At 43.5% G+C, this 13,523-nt stretch overlaps 2 protein-coding genes across 2 annotated transcripts in view; one reads left to right on the top strand and one right to left on the bottom strand.

Moving 5' to 3' along the window:
• Positions 1 to 8,337, top strand: part of RANBP9 (RAN binding protein 9) — a 68,913-nt gene extending 60,576 nt beyond the window's left edge. The window contains exons 13-14 of the mRNA XM_020903675.2: positions 5,140 to 5,251; positions 7,344 to 8,337. Coding sequence (XP_020759334.2) covers positions 5,140 to 5,251; positions 7,344 to 7,474 — 243 coding nt within the window. The 3' untranslated portion in view covers positions 7,475 to 8,337. The remainder of the gene's footprint in view (positions 1 to 5,139; positions 5,252 to 7,343) is intronic.
• A 697-nt stretch (positions 8,338 to 9,034) lies between these two features.
• NOL7 (nucleolar protein 7) lies at positions 9,035 to 13,145 on the bottom strand. Its single transcript, XM_020903676.2, has 8 exons — positions 12,833 to 13,145; positions 12,672 to 12,732; positions 12,032 to 12,090; positions 10,632 to 10,663; positions 10,161 to 10,248; positions 9,860 to 9,981; positions 9,703 to 9,780; positions 9,035 to 9,213 (listed from the first exon to the last, which is right to left on the bottom strand). Exons 1-8 carry the CDS (start codon positions 13,093 to 13,095, stop codon positions 9,137 to 9,139), a joined length of 780 nt encoding a protein of 259 aa, XP_020759335.1. The 5' UTR covers positions 13,096 to 13,145; the 3' UTR covers positions 9,035 to 9,136.
• Between the last annotated feature and the right edge of the window lie 378 nt (positions 13,146 to 13,523).

Below are 13,523 nucleotides of genomic sequence, written 5' to 3'. Positions count from 1 at the left end.
ACAAATAGTCACATATAGACAGCTGGTGACACCCAGTTCAGTGCTTGGACCAAGAAGAAGCCCCAAAGCACTTCCCAAAGCCAGACTTGCACCAAATAAAGGTCCTGGTCACTGTTTGGTAGTCTGCTGCCCATCTGATCCACTGCAGCTTTCTCAGTCCTGGTTAAACTGTTCTGAGAAGTATCCTCAGCAAATCGATGAGATGCACCCAAAACTGCCACGCCTACAGCTGATATTGGTCAACAGAATGGGCCCAATTCTTCTCTGTGACAACACCTGACCTCACGTTGCACAACTTATACTTCAAAAGTTGAACAAGTTTGGCTACAAAGTTTTGCCTCATCTGCCATATTCACCTGACCTCTTGCCAACCAACTACCACATCAAGCACCTCAACAACTTTTTGCAGGGAAAATGCTTCCACAACTAGCAGGAGGCACAAAATGCTTTCCAAGAGTTTGTCGAATTCCAAAGCATGGATTCTTAGGCTACAGTAATAAATAGGCTTAATTCTTGTTGGCAAAAATGTGTTGATGGTAATGGTTCCTATTTTGATTAATAAAGATGTGTTTGAGCCTCGTTATAATGATTTAAAATTTCACCATCGGAACCAGCAGTTACTTTTGTATCAACCTAATACAGCTTTGTAGAATCTTTTCAGCTATCAACAGTGCTAAGAAACTTACTTCTCAGGCTTTATTATTACTTCATATATCCAAAGCGATCCATCTGGGAAACTTCCTTACTAGGTACTGGGTTGTTTTAGGGCAGTGGTTCTCATCCTTTTTGGTATCTAAACCCTTTAAAACAGATTATAGATTCCCAAAGGGCTTTTGTTTGTATGAGTTATATTTATTGATTTTTCTCTACTAGAAATTAATACTAAAATTATTAATTCACTTTAAAATAATAAATCATTACATGGGTATTTTTCAAAAAAGTGTAGTGTTACTTAATCTTTCTAAAATAAAACAATGAGAAGAGAGTGGCATTGCTTTACATTTTTGTAAATCTCTTTAATGCCAGGTTTAATAAAAGGTAAGCTGGATTCTCATCCCTACTTCTGCATTCAGTCTTTTATGAACTCACATATCATGTCACCTCTGGAAAGCCCCACTGGGAGAATTGTGAGGGAATAGGAGTGAGAAAAGAGCAAGTATTATCTTAGTTTAGTATCATGAAAATAGTTTGGACCTCACAAGAGTCCATGAAAGAGTCTTGGAGCCCAGTGGTCCCTGGAGAGAACTGATGTTTTAGGAGATACTTTGGAGATAGGGAATGTTTTTTTTTTAAAGAACTTGTAGACATTTTTACACTAGATCATCTGTTTTCTTGTTAAAACTTTATGCTGAGTATCATTTTATGTAGTCCCTTTGAAAATTTAACATTTCACTCCATGGCTTATTCTTTGATGGTAATCTGTGTGAGGCACAGAAAAGGGCATTATGTGGCCTGTTCTCAGAGATACTCCTTGATTATATGTTGAATGAAATGAACAGGTAATTTATCATCTAAGGAACGCGGATGGCTTTGATTTTGCACCTCTGACTTCCGTGCAGATGCTGGCTACTGTCTTGGCGTTCTGAGCTGCTTCTCAGCCTTCCCAGGCGTAACCTCCTCCCAGGCAGACATAGACCCGAGTGGCTGACCCAGTGGCGTCTCAGCGCCGAGGGGGCAGTGCTGGAGGGGGACACAGCACTTGTGTTTGCCTTGGTTAAGGATTAGAAACTAGTGCTTTTTTCTTTTATTCTTCACTTCAGGTCATGGGTAGCTGAAGTGGGTTTTTTTATCTTTAATTTTTTTTGAATTTGCACAAACTTCTGAAGCACATATACCTGTGTAGAGAGACGGACTTAGTGAAAGCTGAGTGAGGTTTGCCGTCGGGCCCCTGTGCCCGCTTGGCCTTTTACTCATTTTCTCCGTCTTCCCTTCCCGGTTTCCTGTTGTCTTTGTTTTCCTTGCTTACCTGCCTGAGTCTGCCAGTGGCTCCCAAGAGAGCTCCCTAAATTGTTCAACAGCTGTTGATTGACCTTTGCAGAGCGGGGGGGTCAAGCCGGAGGGCTGGGTGGGTCAGGCTGGAATACGCAGCCCGAGTCTGCACCTAGCTCTTAACCTAGTAACTGAAGCAGAAATTGAATCATTTGGACACATCCTACTGAGAAACTGCTACTGATTTTAAGCCAAATATAAGTACAGTTTGAGAATGCTACCTAAATGTTGTATTTCCCTCAAATTATTTCCACTGAGGTAATTTTTTTTCTAAAATAAAAAGTAACCCATAATGCCATGATATCTTACAGGTGTTTTCTGCCTTAAATGCATGGGCATATATTAATATTTTATCTGATTGGTAATTGTAGTTATCCTATTTTGTATTGTTCTTTACTGTCATAAAAATGTATTTCCAGTTCCCAGGTGGTGCTTGTGGTAAAGAACTGGCCTACCAGTGCAGAAGACATGGGTTCAATCCTTGGGTCAGGAAGATGCCCTGGAGGAGGGCATGGCAACCCACTCCAGTACCCTTGCCTGGAGAATCCCAGGGACAGAGGGGCCTGGTGGACTGCAGTCCATGGGGCCCAGAGAGTCGGGACACGACTGAGTGACTAAAAACTCCTATTGCTATACTGGAAAAAATGGAAGTTTTCTAGGGTGTTTTCGGATCTAAGCTCACACCCATGGCTCCCAGCATCCAGGGCTTTTCTTTTCTCTCAGCCTGTTTCTGTGTAGCTCGAGCCTGTTTCTGTGGCGCTTCTTGAGACACAGTCCACTCTGTTAGTAAGCAGGACACGGAGCATCACTCTTCACACGTCTGCCTTCCTTCCCGAACTGTGAGTCCTTGGAACAGTGACGAGGTCCTGGTGATCCCCGTCTGCGTCCAATAAACACTCGTTCAACCGTACTGAAAATACGGGGCCAAAATCTTAGACTTTTTTGCTTGTAATATTTAGATTGGTAATTAAAAGAAACTGTTTTTACTAAAAGAAGGACAGGAAGTACTAGGTGTGGTGGTAACCTCTCACAGCCTCAGTTTGCTTCTAAGATGGGCATAAACATCTGCCTCCTAAGGTTATTGTGAGGATTAAATGAGATGGTACACATTAGCCCTTGAGACAGTGCCTTGCACAGTGTTAGCGCACAATAAGTTACTACCATCACGATCTTTTCTGTTAATGTTTTAAATAACAGGAGGTGTAGGCAGAGTGGCCTTGATGGGAGATTTGGAACTGCAGCATCCCACCTTTGGGGAACAAGTCAGGATATAGATTCAGGAGCATGGTCTTGTGCTTAAAGTTTTATGTAGCGATTATTCCTTGGACAGATTCTTCAGTTTTTTAAAGTTTATCTGCACTACAGGACTGCAAAGACTTAGACACAACTGAGCAACTGAACTGAGCTGAACTGCACTATGGGGATGGTACTTCATGAGATGGATGTGGGTGGGGTGAATGAAGTCTTGAGCAAAGCTCAGTCTTTAGAAATAGTGATTGATCAGTTAGCTTCACAGGATAATCAGATATTAGTACTTTCTCCATGAATAAATTTGGATTGGGAGGGAACCAGAAACAGAACCTATTAGCTTTGTGGGATGCAAAAGATATCTTAAATACTGTTAAGCAGGTCTTGCAATCAGATATACGAAGCCTCTACTTTTCACCCCTTTGTATCCAGCACCTTGAGTAGCTACAGGGGATCAGAATAGTGTAAGTTCTTCAAAGAACTTTCATTAATAGCTGGGGCAAGAAGTCTAATGTGAATGAAATGCTCAGCAGTGTAGGACAGTGGGTGGGGGAGCCTAACGTATTCCTGTTGTCAACCTCAGACTGCACAGCTGGTTAATGGGCAGTTCTCCAGTCGCCACAAGAGAGGCCAACTCAGATGAGAGAGGAGAGGACAGATGTGAGCAGGAAGCCTTCTCCCACTAGTACGATGCCTCGGGCTGCTGGAGCAGTTGGCCGGGGAAGATAGTGTTCTTCAGGAGTTTGTCTTCCACATTTCAGTGACCGGCGTTTTGAGTGTTGTTACTGAATTCACTGCTTGTTTCTTCAGCACTTCTCCATGTACCCCTTGTGAATTGGGAAGGGTGTCCTATGTCTAACTGTCTATATCTGTTATAATATTACTCTGGATTAGGGTGTTGATTTCTGGCAAAACAGTAATTTATCATTCATTGAAAGATTAGTGAACTGACATGAATTTCTTTAGCTCAGTGAGTCCTCATAAACTGAAATAGGACCTGTTACAATCCCTGTGATGTGTGTGTGGGGATGTGCTCAGTCGTGTCCGACTCTGCGACCCCATGGACTATAGCCCTCCAGGCTCCTCTGTCCTTGGAATTATCCCAGCAAGTATATAGGTTGCCATTTTCTCCTCCAGGGGATCTTCCTGACCCAGGGATTGAACCTGCAGCTTTTGTGGATCCTGCGCTGGCAAGCAGGTTGTTTAGCACTGAGCCCCCTGGGAAGCCCATTCCCATTTATACAGATGATCAAACTGATACTTAGGAAGGTTCTTGCCAAAGGCTACACTGGTGATGCAGCTTAATTTGAGGCCAATGTCTGAAACCATTGTAGCTACGTCCTCCCACAGAAAGACAAGCACCGTCACTTGAAAAGGCTGTGTTACTTCAGGAGGGGTGGTCTGGAGATGGTTGGAACGCCTGAGTGTTCCTGAAGGGGAGCTAGTTGTCCTTTTTTGATCACTGAGTTTGAGAAGTTGTCAAGATGTGTCCAGTTTCCCCCATCTATTTAAAAAATACATGGACAGGTTGTATCCTTTTAATCTCACATTCATATCAGTGGTCATTAATTGTAAAGCATCTGAATGTTTTGTCTTTACCTTAAACAGTAGTAGCCCATTCTACAAGAATGAGTTTTTTCCATTTTTATTTCTGCCTGTATGTTTTGTAGGTATAAGTGGTAGATGGTGAAAATGGCTGTTTATTAAAAAAAAACAGGAAAACAAATTAGACTTTGCTGCATAATCTAGTTGTTAAAAAACATCTCATAGTCACAGGGGTAAATGAGTTTAAGTGTTAATCCAGTGCCTTAAGGTTGTATTTTACCTGTCTCTCAAGTTGAAACCATAGTGCGCACAGACACTGAACTCTCTGAATTAATCAAATTGCTGTGTTTTCAACAGGATGCATTCAGTTTACTGGCCTATTCAGATCCTTGGAACAGCCCAGTGGGAAATCAGCTCGACCCAATTCAGAGAGAACCTGTGTGCTCAGCCCTCAACAGTGCAATATTAGGTAAGGGAAGCCAGAAAGCACAGCTTCAGCTAGTCTCTCGAGTATTTGAGACGGTATTTGTGCTGGCATTTATCCTTCAGTAAAATCTTAAGGGAAATGTTTTTTACATTTAAAAAAAATTACAGTATAGAAAAATTCCTGTTATCTCAGTCCCAGATTAAATGGATTCAAATGGAATAAAAACAGTACACTGGGGTGTATCTTGCGATGTCTGGAAAACAGGTTTGTGTGTGAATGTGGACAAGCATTCCTGGCCTGAATCACCCGAGCCCAAGCTCCCGCCATGCTGAAGCTACTGGCTCGGCCTCCCGGTGGCTCTTCAGTGCTGTCAGCCCCAGCTCTTGGAGATGCCGGCTGTTTGCATTCAAGTTCAGATTTAACTACATGCCGTCACCAAGTGAAAAAGGGAGGGAAGGGGAGAGCAATACACAGGCTCAGCCAGGGACTCGCTGTCCCGACTGGTGGCCGTTCCTGTGAGCAGTGTGGTGCTTATAAACTGAACAGACACTCTTTAAATGAATTCAGTAACTGCACGTTTTATGCATTTATATACAAATACATAGGGTTGATTGTTTACAGAAAATGACATTTTAATGTCGGGGCAGTTTTTTTCAAAGGGAATTCGGATGAGAGTGACTTTTCACCTTACATTTTAGAATGGGATTTCTCAAGAAAAGTGGGAGTTACCAGTTTGAAGTCTGTTGTGTGCTGTTTGGCCGTTAGGCTTGGGCGCTTTGAGGAACGTGCAAGACTCAGATGCGGGCAGTGCACGCAGTCAGCGTGTAGGCAGGAGGCCGAGCGGAGGCCAGGGCTCAGGCAGCCGGAGCGGAAAGGGGACAGCTCAGAGCTCTGACGCTGGGGCCTGTCTGCTGCTTTGCCCTCATAAGGTTCATTACTATTAACTGTTGTGGCTTATAACTGAAGTTTTGGCATAGGAAGTGGTATTGTGTTACAGTTTTCTCACGTTTAAAATTTGTATGTAATACTGTGAACTTCTTTGGTTAATATGTTGTTCTTTGGTTATACAAAATTTAGTTAGCTATACCAGTAAAAAATAAGTATACTCAGTAGCAGTGCTAGGATTGTAGGACAAATTGTAGTTTACTGTAACTTCTTTTTGAAATGACTACATACATTATAGATAATCATGAAGCCCTAATTGCTTTGTATCTGGGTAACACGCAGACTCGGAAAGAATTTTTGAAGAAAAGTGACCAGTTTTCATATGACAGTTAAGAATCTTATGTTCTTGAGGGAAATTACAATTTCAAGTAGTCAGTTGCTTAGGACCATTATCTGAGAGAGAGAGAGAGAGATATAGTCTTATATATTGTGCCATAAATTATGTAGTTCAACTATAAATACTGGTTAAGTTTATTAAATATATATAATTCCTGCAAAAGGAATGACAAGACTTAAACTGCTGTGGGCATATGTGTGCATATTTATAAATACTGTGCTGTATTATAGAGTTTCATGTCTCAACAGTGCTTCAAGTTACATTACTAGTATATGATGCCTGCAAGTTTTGTATTTCAAAAAAAATCTAAAGGACAGTTATAACTGATGTGCCTCCCGTGGCCAAAATAAAACTGTAACAAAGTGCTTACCAGCCCAAATAGCACTCACCACTACACCCTGGAGAGAAGTAGGCAGTCTCTGTTGGGTCATATCCCCAGAAAGGAAGAATCCCATCAGTGAAACTTCACTGAAAACCTGGTGCCTTTTTCTCTGGTAATGTCAAGTGACCCTGATCAGAGATACTAAATATTCCTTACTAACCACTGCAAACATTAGATAAGAAATTACAGCATTCCCATCATAGTAAATATGGAAGTAAAAGTTCTTGAATATCTAACAAAGTCTTAATTCTGCAAGAATCTGTTACGACTTGAATACCCAGTGACCACAGTACCTGGTCAGAGTAGATGTCCAAGGCACTGTCTGCTTAAAAACCAGCTTTGCTGCTTAGCTCGTCAGAGCAGTACAGGCACTGGTAATTTTGTAAGCAATGCAGTATTTTCCTGATTGAGAGATGCTGTTTATAATGTCTTGCTAATTGCCGTTTCCACTCTTAATCCTTTTTCCTCAGAAACCCACAATCTGCCAAAGCAACCTCCACTTGCCCTAGCCATGGGACAGGCCACCCAGTGTCTGGGACTGATGGCCCGATCAGGAATCGGATCCTGTGCTTTCGCCACAGTGGACGACTACCTACATTAGCTATGCATTTTCGGAGCTCACACTTATATTGTGGCATATAGACAACATGGAAGTAGACCAGCTCTGCTGATTTGAAATTTAGATTTTTTTAATTATGTACTGGGGACAGGTTTTTGTCGCTTTACATTGCTTCCTAGTTTACAGCATGATGCAAATGATTTTCTAACTTAGTGTTAGGAGAAATTATTTTCCATCTTTAACCTCTTAGTTGTCTAAGAGTTAAATATTACTGAATTTCAGACATTCAAATTGATCATCACAAATCCTTTAAAACAATTACCTAAAAGAAACCAAAAAATCCTGCCTTCTTTGTTGGGGGGAGAGAGGGGGGAAGGAAATGGAACAAGTTGTGTTTGTGTTAGCATGTGGGTGATGTAAACTTCAAATTGGGAGGTATTCTGACCCCCGCTCCCATATAAGCATTCAATCAGTGTAACTTGCAAAATGCATAAACATCTGACAGTTTGAATTTATAGTGTTGATGGAAGAAATCATTTTTAATGTGTACTGTAAAACTTGAAATACTCAGGAGCTGAGTGAATATGTCTGTTGCTACTTACAATCCCGACCTGTTAGTCCCAGTAGTTTTGTTTTAACATGGTCTTTCTCAGCTTTGTTTCCTGTTTAACTACAGATGACTTCTGTTGTAGACTCACAAGGTGAACTGTTGTATTATAACAGTATTACATGTCAGCAGTGTGGTTATGACCTTTATTTATATAAAAACCAAATATTTAGTCAATTTACCGTGTCTTAATTTAATCTTTGTACACCTTCCATTTTTAAGTGCTTAAAATGAGTACTATATTGCAATAAAATGTAGTGATACAATTAACCAGCCATTAAAAATTTACTTCTACAGATACCAGAGTGTCAGTTGAATTTATACATTAGGTATTTGCATACTTATGATTAATATAAAGTTAGAAGAAGTGAAATGAATGGTTGCTACTATAAATCTGAGCTCTGCAACCTAAGACCGCCTTGCGTTTACTGGCCTCCCTGGATTAGGGCCAAACCTGATACTGTAGGTGATACAGAAAGCAGGAAGTTAATCTTATTTTCACAATATCATATGGCATGTGACTTGCCAGTTTTCAAGCAAACCCCCAAACTGGTTAAAAGTAAAATATAAACAGGCTCTTCAATAGAATGACCGTATCTTTGCTTTGGCAAAGGTCTCTGTTGGCTGTACATGGAGTCTTAAATCTTCTTTTAAAAGAGCAGATTATCTACACTTGGATACAGCGCCCTTCCACAGAATCTGTGAAATTCTCATCAGTGGCACCAAAACACCCGAGATGAGCGCATCTGAGAGGGTCAGCAGGAGACACGCACTGCCATCCCGGGGGCGGGGGGGAGCAGAGGCGCCCTTCCGGCGTGGGTGCTGCTCATGGCCAATAAAACGGGAAAACACTTAAAAAAGGAAGGAGAACAGTCCTTTTAAACTGCTGCTTCCAGGATGCTCAAAGACTAGGACGCACACTTAACACGCCGGGTGGATGAAGTGTGACTAGGTACCGCCCCAAGAGACTTGAGAGTCTTATAGTGACTCTAAGGAAGGGTTTATAAGCGATTTATTTATTTTTTCCAGAAAAATTAAATTCTTTAAATAACCAAGTTCTATACATACAAAGTACTCGTTCTTCATCTAGCTTTGATTTACTTCTTGGGAGTTTTCATCTTTCTGACCATCCAGCGTTTTGTAAATCTCTTGGCATTTTGTTTTCTCTGAGATCCTAGAATAAAAGGTTTTCTGCAGTTAAGAATAAAGAAATAAAATTCCCAAGAAAGAATTCACAAATTTTCTACATAATTAAAATTTGTTTAAAAAAAAAAAGAATAAAATTTGTTACATGTACACATCTACTGGGCTTCCCTGGTGGCTCAACAGTAGAAGAATCTGACTGCAAGGCCAGAGACAGTTCAGTCCCTGTGTCGGGAAGCTCCCCTGGAGGAGGGCAGGGCAGCTCACTCCGGTGTTCTTGCCTGGAGAAGCCCATGGGCAGAGAAGCCTGTTGGGCTAGAGGCCCTGGGGTCACGGGAGTCAGACACGACTGAGCGCACGTGCACATATCTGAGACACTGACCTGCTCTTTAGACTGAGCGACTTTAAATAGTAACAGAGCCATTATAGGAAAAGATACTTCATGAGTATTTACTATCTCCTTAACAAAGAACGTTATTCACATAAAACTCAGACTCAAGAGAATAAAGCCAAATCTTACCCCAAGTATTGTTCAAAAACTGGGCTGCAGCCTTTTTCATCGGTAACCTCTTGTTTTCAAGAGACAGGAACTTGTTTACTAGGAAAGAGGATTATTTATCATGTTTTTGTTTAATTCACAGTTAGAAAGGAAGAAAAACAGTCTGTAAGGAAATTACCAGTAGTTCTGTTGGTTCCAGGGCCATATAAACAATTTTGTATGAAGGCTTTGGCTGCTTCTTGCCTTGAATCCCTCAAATCTTGATCTTTTAGCCTTACAGCCATGTAGCTTTTATTCTGGCTGGCGATCAGCACAAAAGGGGAAAATTAGTAGAAAATTATTAGTAGAGCAAATACTTTTTTTCTTTTAATATAAATACCAAAAATTTTCCACACAGGAACCAATCTGAAACCGCTAATTGAGGTAATACCCCCCTCAAAGGTCACCTTTACATCCTACACACAAAGAAGACTTCTTACCCAACAGTCTGTACTTTCTGCACTTTTTCTTTAGCTTTCTTAGAGTCACTTCCTTTCTCTCGTTCTTCATTTTTCTTTTGCAAATTAACTAAAAAATTCAGTTATAGTTCTCATTAGCATTTGTGCACAAATAAATCAAGAATATATACTGGAGTTTACTTTAAATATCCACTACACACTAATTTGTATGTGACCGTACAATACAAAATAAAATTTAAGACTGAGCTCCCAGTGCAGGGAGCTCAGGTTCAATCCTACGGGGGGAACTAGATCCCACATGCCAAAACTAAAAGATGTGCATGCCACAACTAAGACCCGGCATCGCCAAATAAATTATTTTTTTGAGGAAAGAAACAAGCTAAAGCCCTCCAGGCCTGTTCCCATGTGCCTTCTCAGGGTCAACAACATTTAACTGCAAATATCAGAAAATGCCCTTGACACTTAATGAGAGGTTAGTTAAATAGTTCATACCTTCTTTCAACTTTCCCGGTGATTTCTTCACACTAAGGAAGAACAAGCAAAACACTGACTGGGATGGTTGAGAGCAATGATAACTCAAGTTATCACAAAATTTCAGCTGGTTTTACAAATAAGATACCCCCTTTAACTACAACCATTCTCACTTTTTACTTAGCATCCTTAAAGTCACTCCCCAATGCACTGTCAACAACTCCCAATCAACAAACTATATTAGGCCAGGAGGATTAGAATTTAAAATCTGAAAGTACATTAGCAGGCTTCCAAAGAAGCAGATTGTTGTGGTTGATAGAGTTAAAAGTATTTAAGAATTATGTAATACAGTACTTGAAACATGAAGTGAAAAGTGGTAGGCCTGGCTCACTTTATGTGGAGAGAGCTGAAAGGATTAATTGAACACTTCAGACATAAGAACAGAGACAAGCAATGGTAGTCTCAAGAAGTGTGGTCTAACGGAGAGAGAGTCAACGGGCAGAACACAATGAGATTAATATACAGAAGTGGAAAAGCTAAACGGTGGGGGCAGTGATGGGGTAGAGGCAGTAAGAAGGGACAGGTGACATCTTAACTTGGTTTTCAAAGATCAAAGGGACTTTGCCACCATGATGTATTCAGAATCTGAGTAACTCTGTGGAAAAGTTCTAGGGAAAAAGAACCACTGTCCTAGCAGGGCTAAGCTATTGAAAGCAATAAGAGGAGACAAAGGGGAACAGTTAAAAAATAGCAAATATTTAAATTCCATATCACAGAGGAGAAAGAGGAGCTTTAAACATCCGGTGGATGGCAAAGCTACTAAATGAAAAGGGGAACAAGGAGGGGAAAATTATGTGGCTCAGATGGTAAAGCGTCTGCCTACAATGCAGGAGTCCCAGGTTTGATTCCCTGGGTCGGGAAGATGCCCTGTAGAAGGAAATGGCAACCCACTCCAGTTGCCTGGAAAAGTCCCATGGAAACAGCCCACTGGGTCACAGAGAGTCAGACAGGACTGAGTGACTTCACTGTAACAAGGAGGGAGAAGCAGGTGAGGCAAGCCCGGGACAGGCTGAGTTTTAGGAGCCTATGGATAATAGACTAGTACTCCACACCCCACTAAAGGATGAATTTCAAAACACTGTTTTATTCATACCATCTATCCTGCCCCTAGGTACACTGACAGTGGTCCACAATTTACTCTTAAGAACTCACTGAGATCAGCAACTCAGAAGCTGGAGTTACCCATGGGAACAACAAAAATAAGAAACAGCCACAGATGGAAAAGAAGTGGCACATTTCCCTCCATCTGTCCCACCAAATTCAAATAGCTCCTGTGTAGCTTTTTAATTTAGACGACAAATGTACCAAGACGGCATTAAAACACTATGTAAACAAGTAATAAAATGAGATCCACCACTTACCTAGTTTGTGAAGCTGTAGTTAACTTCTCTAGAATAGTATCTGGAAGGAGTTTTCTTTTCTTAAAGGCATTTAAAAAAAAAATCAATAAAAAGGAAGGAACAGGACCACACGTCCAGCCCTACATCTCGGCAAATAAATGATCTGAACACTGCCCTCCACCACCTCTAAGCTGTGGGAAGACTGGGGCCTGAGCAACTCAGAACCTACTCCTACTTCACTTGGAAGAGGTGAAGGCTGTAAAGAGTGCCTGCTTTATTTCAACCCTCGGGTGACGTTACACACCGAGGGCAGTACAGAGTCACGTCCACCTGTGGCCAATCTCCCGAACATCAGAGCGCGAACCAAGCATCCTCTGTTTGCACGGCCCTCCATTTACCCAGCGCTGCCTTCTCACAGCTACCCAGGTTCACATAAATCACCTCCGCCGCGCGTCAGAGGTGGGTCTGGCCCTACGATTTCAAGTGCACACCTCTTCTCGACCCTAATTTGAATCGGTGGACAGCGAGGAGCACGAGGACGCGGATGTCAGTGCCGTCCGAAGAGACCACCGGCAGCTCTCCTCCACCCCGAACCCCCGCAGCCTTGAACTCTCCCCCGAGCCGGCCCGTGAAACGCGCCCCCCTTTGGGAAACCTCTAACCTTCTGTTCGATGAACAGCTCCTCGCGCCGCTTCCTCTTCTCCTTCAGAAGCGCTCTGTCCCTGGAAGAAACCGCGACAAGTAAGGGCGGGCGAAGAAGAGAAGGGGGACGGTTAGGCGGCGCTTCCCCCCTGGCCTAGCCCGGCCCCCGGGACTCCGAACCTGCGCACCGTCTCCCGAACTCGCCGCTCCTCCTCTTTCGCTTCGGCCTGGGCGCTGGCGAAAGTCAGCTCCTCCGGGGCCTCGTCGTCAAGCTCGTCGTCCCCCTCCTCGTCTTCCTCCAGCGGCTCGGCGGCCGCGCCGCTGCTGGGCTGCCCGAGCAGCAGCCCGTGCCCCGCCTCCTCCTCCGAGGCGGGTTGGCCCTCGTCCACCATTGCCGAGGCGGACGCCGGGGCGCGGGACGCGCGCGGCCTGAGCTGCACCATGACCCGAGCTGCGGGGTCCCGCCGTCTTGACCTCTGATCCGGAAGCCGCACACATGCGGGGAGTGACGCAAAGGGCAGACGCCGCCGGGGCTCTGCCGCCCTCTGCAGGTTCGGAGGCCCCACCGCGCGTCACGGAGGCGCATGCGCAGAACAGGGAATGGGGCGTGGCCTAAGTGCCCGGGGGTTCCTTTCCAGCAGGCTTGGAGCCTGCGCGCCGCCGGCCAGGATACCAGGTCGGTCCCCGCCCACGGTTACGCGAGCCGGTGGACTTACGGGCTTGTGTCCAGGGAGGGCCGATCCGTGCTGCTGCAGCCTTAACGGGGATGCCGAGAGCGTTGTTGCTTCGATCCCCGCGCTCCTCGGGGCGGGCTGGCGCGGGTCACGCTGCCCGGTACCCAGGAACCGGGGGACCTCGAGCCCCGGTCGCC

This window comes from Odocoileus virginianus, chromosome 27 (genome assembly GCF_023699985.2).
Source record: "Odocoileus virginianus isolate 20LAN1187 ecotype Illinois chromosome 27, Ovbor_1.2, whole genome shotgun sequence".
In the NCBI taxonomy this organism is placed as follows: domain Eukaryota; kingdom Metazoa; phylum Chordata; class Mammalia; order Artiodactyla; family Cervidae; genus Odocoileus; species Odocoileus virginianus.
Note: the sequence above shows the minus strand (reverse complement) of the source record. Positions and strands in the feature narration are given on the sequence as shown.

Bases quoted from the DNA above. Each gene is read 5' to 3' on its own strand.
- NOL7 (XM_020903676.2), bottom strand. From the start codon at position 13,095: ATGGTGCAGCTCAGGCCGCGCGCGTCCCGCGCCCCGGCGTCCGCCTCG. The intron at 12,091-12,671 runs GTTAGAGGTTTC...AATGCCTTTAAG, and splicing joins AGCTGTTCATCGAACAGAAG to AAAAGAAAACTCCTTCCAGA. The intron at 10,249-10,631 runs GTATGAACTATT...TGAATTTTTTAG, and splicing joins ACCGGGAAAGTTGAAAGAAG to TTAATTTGCAAAAGAAAAAT.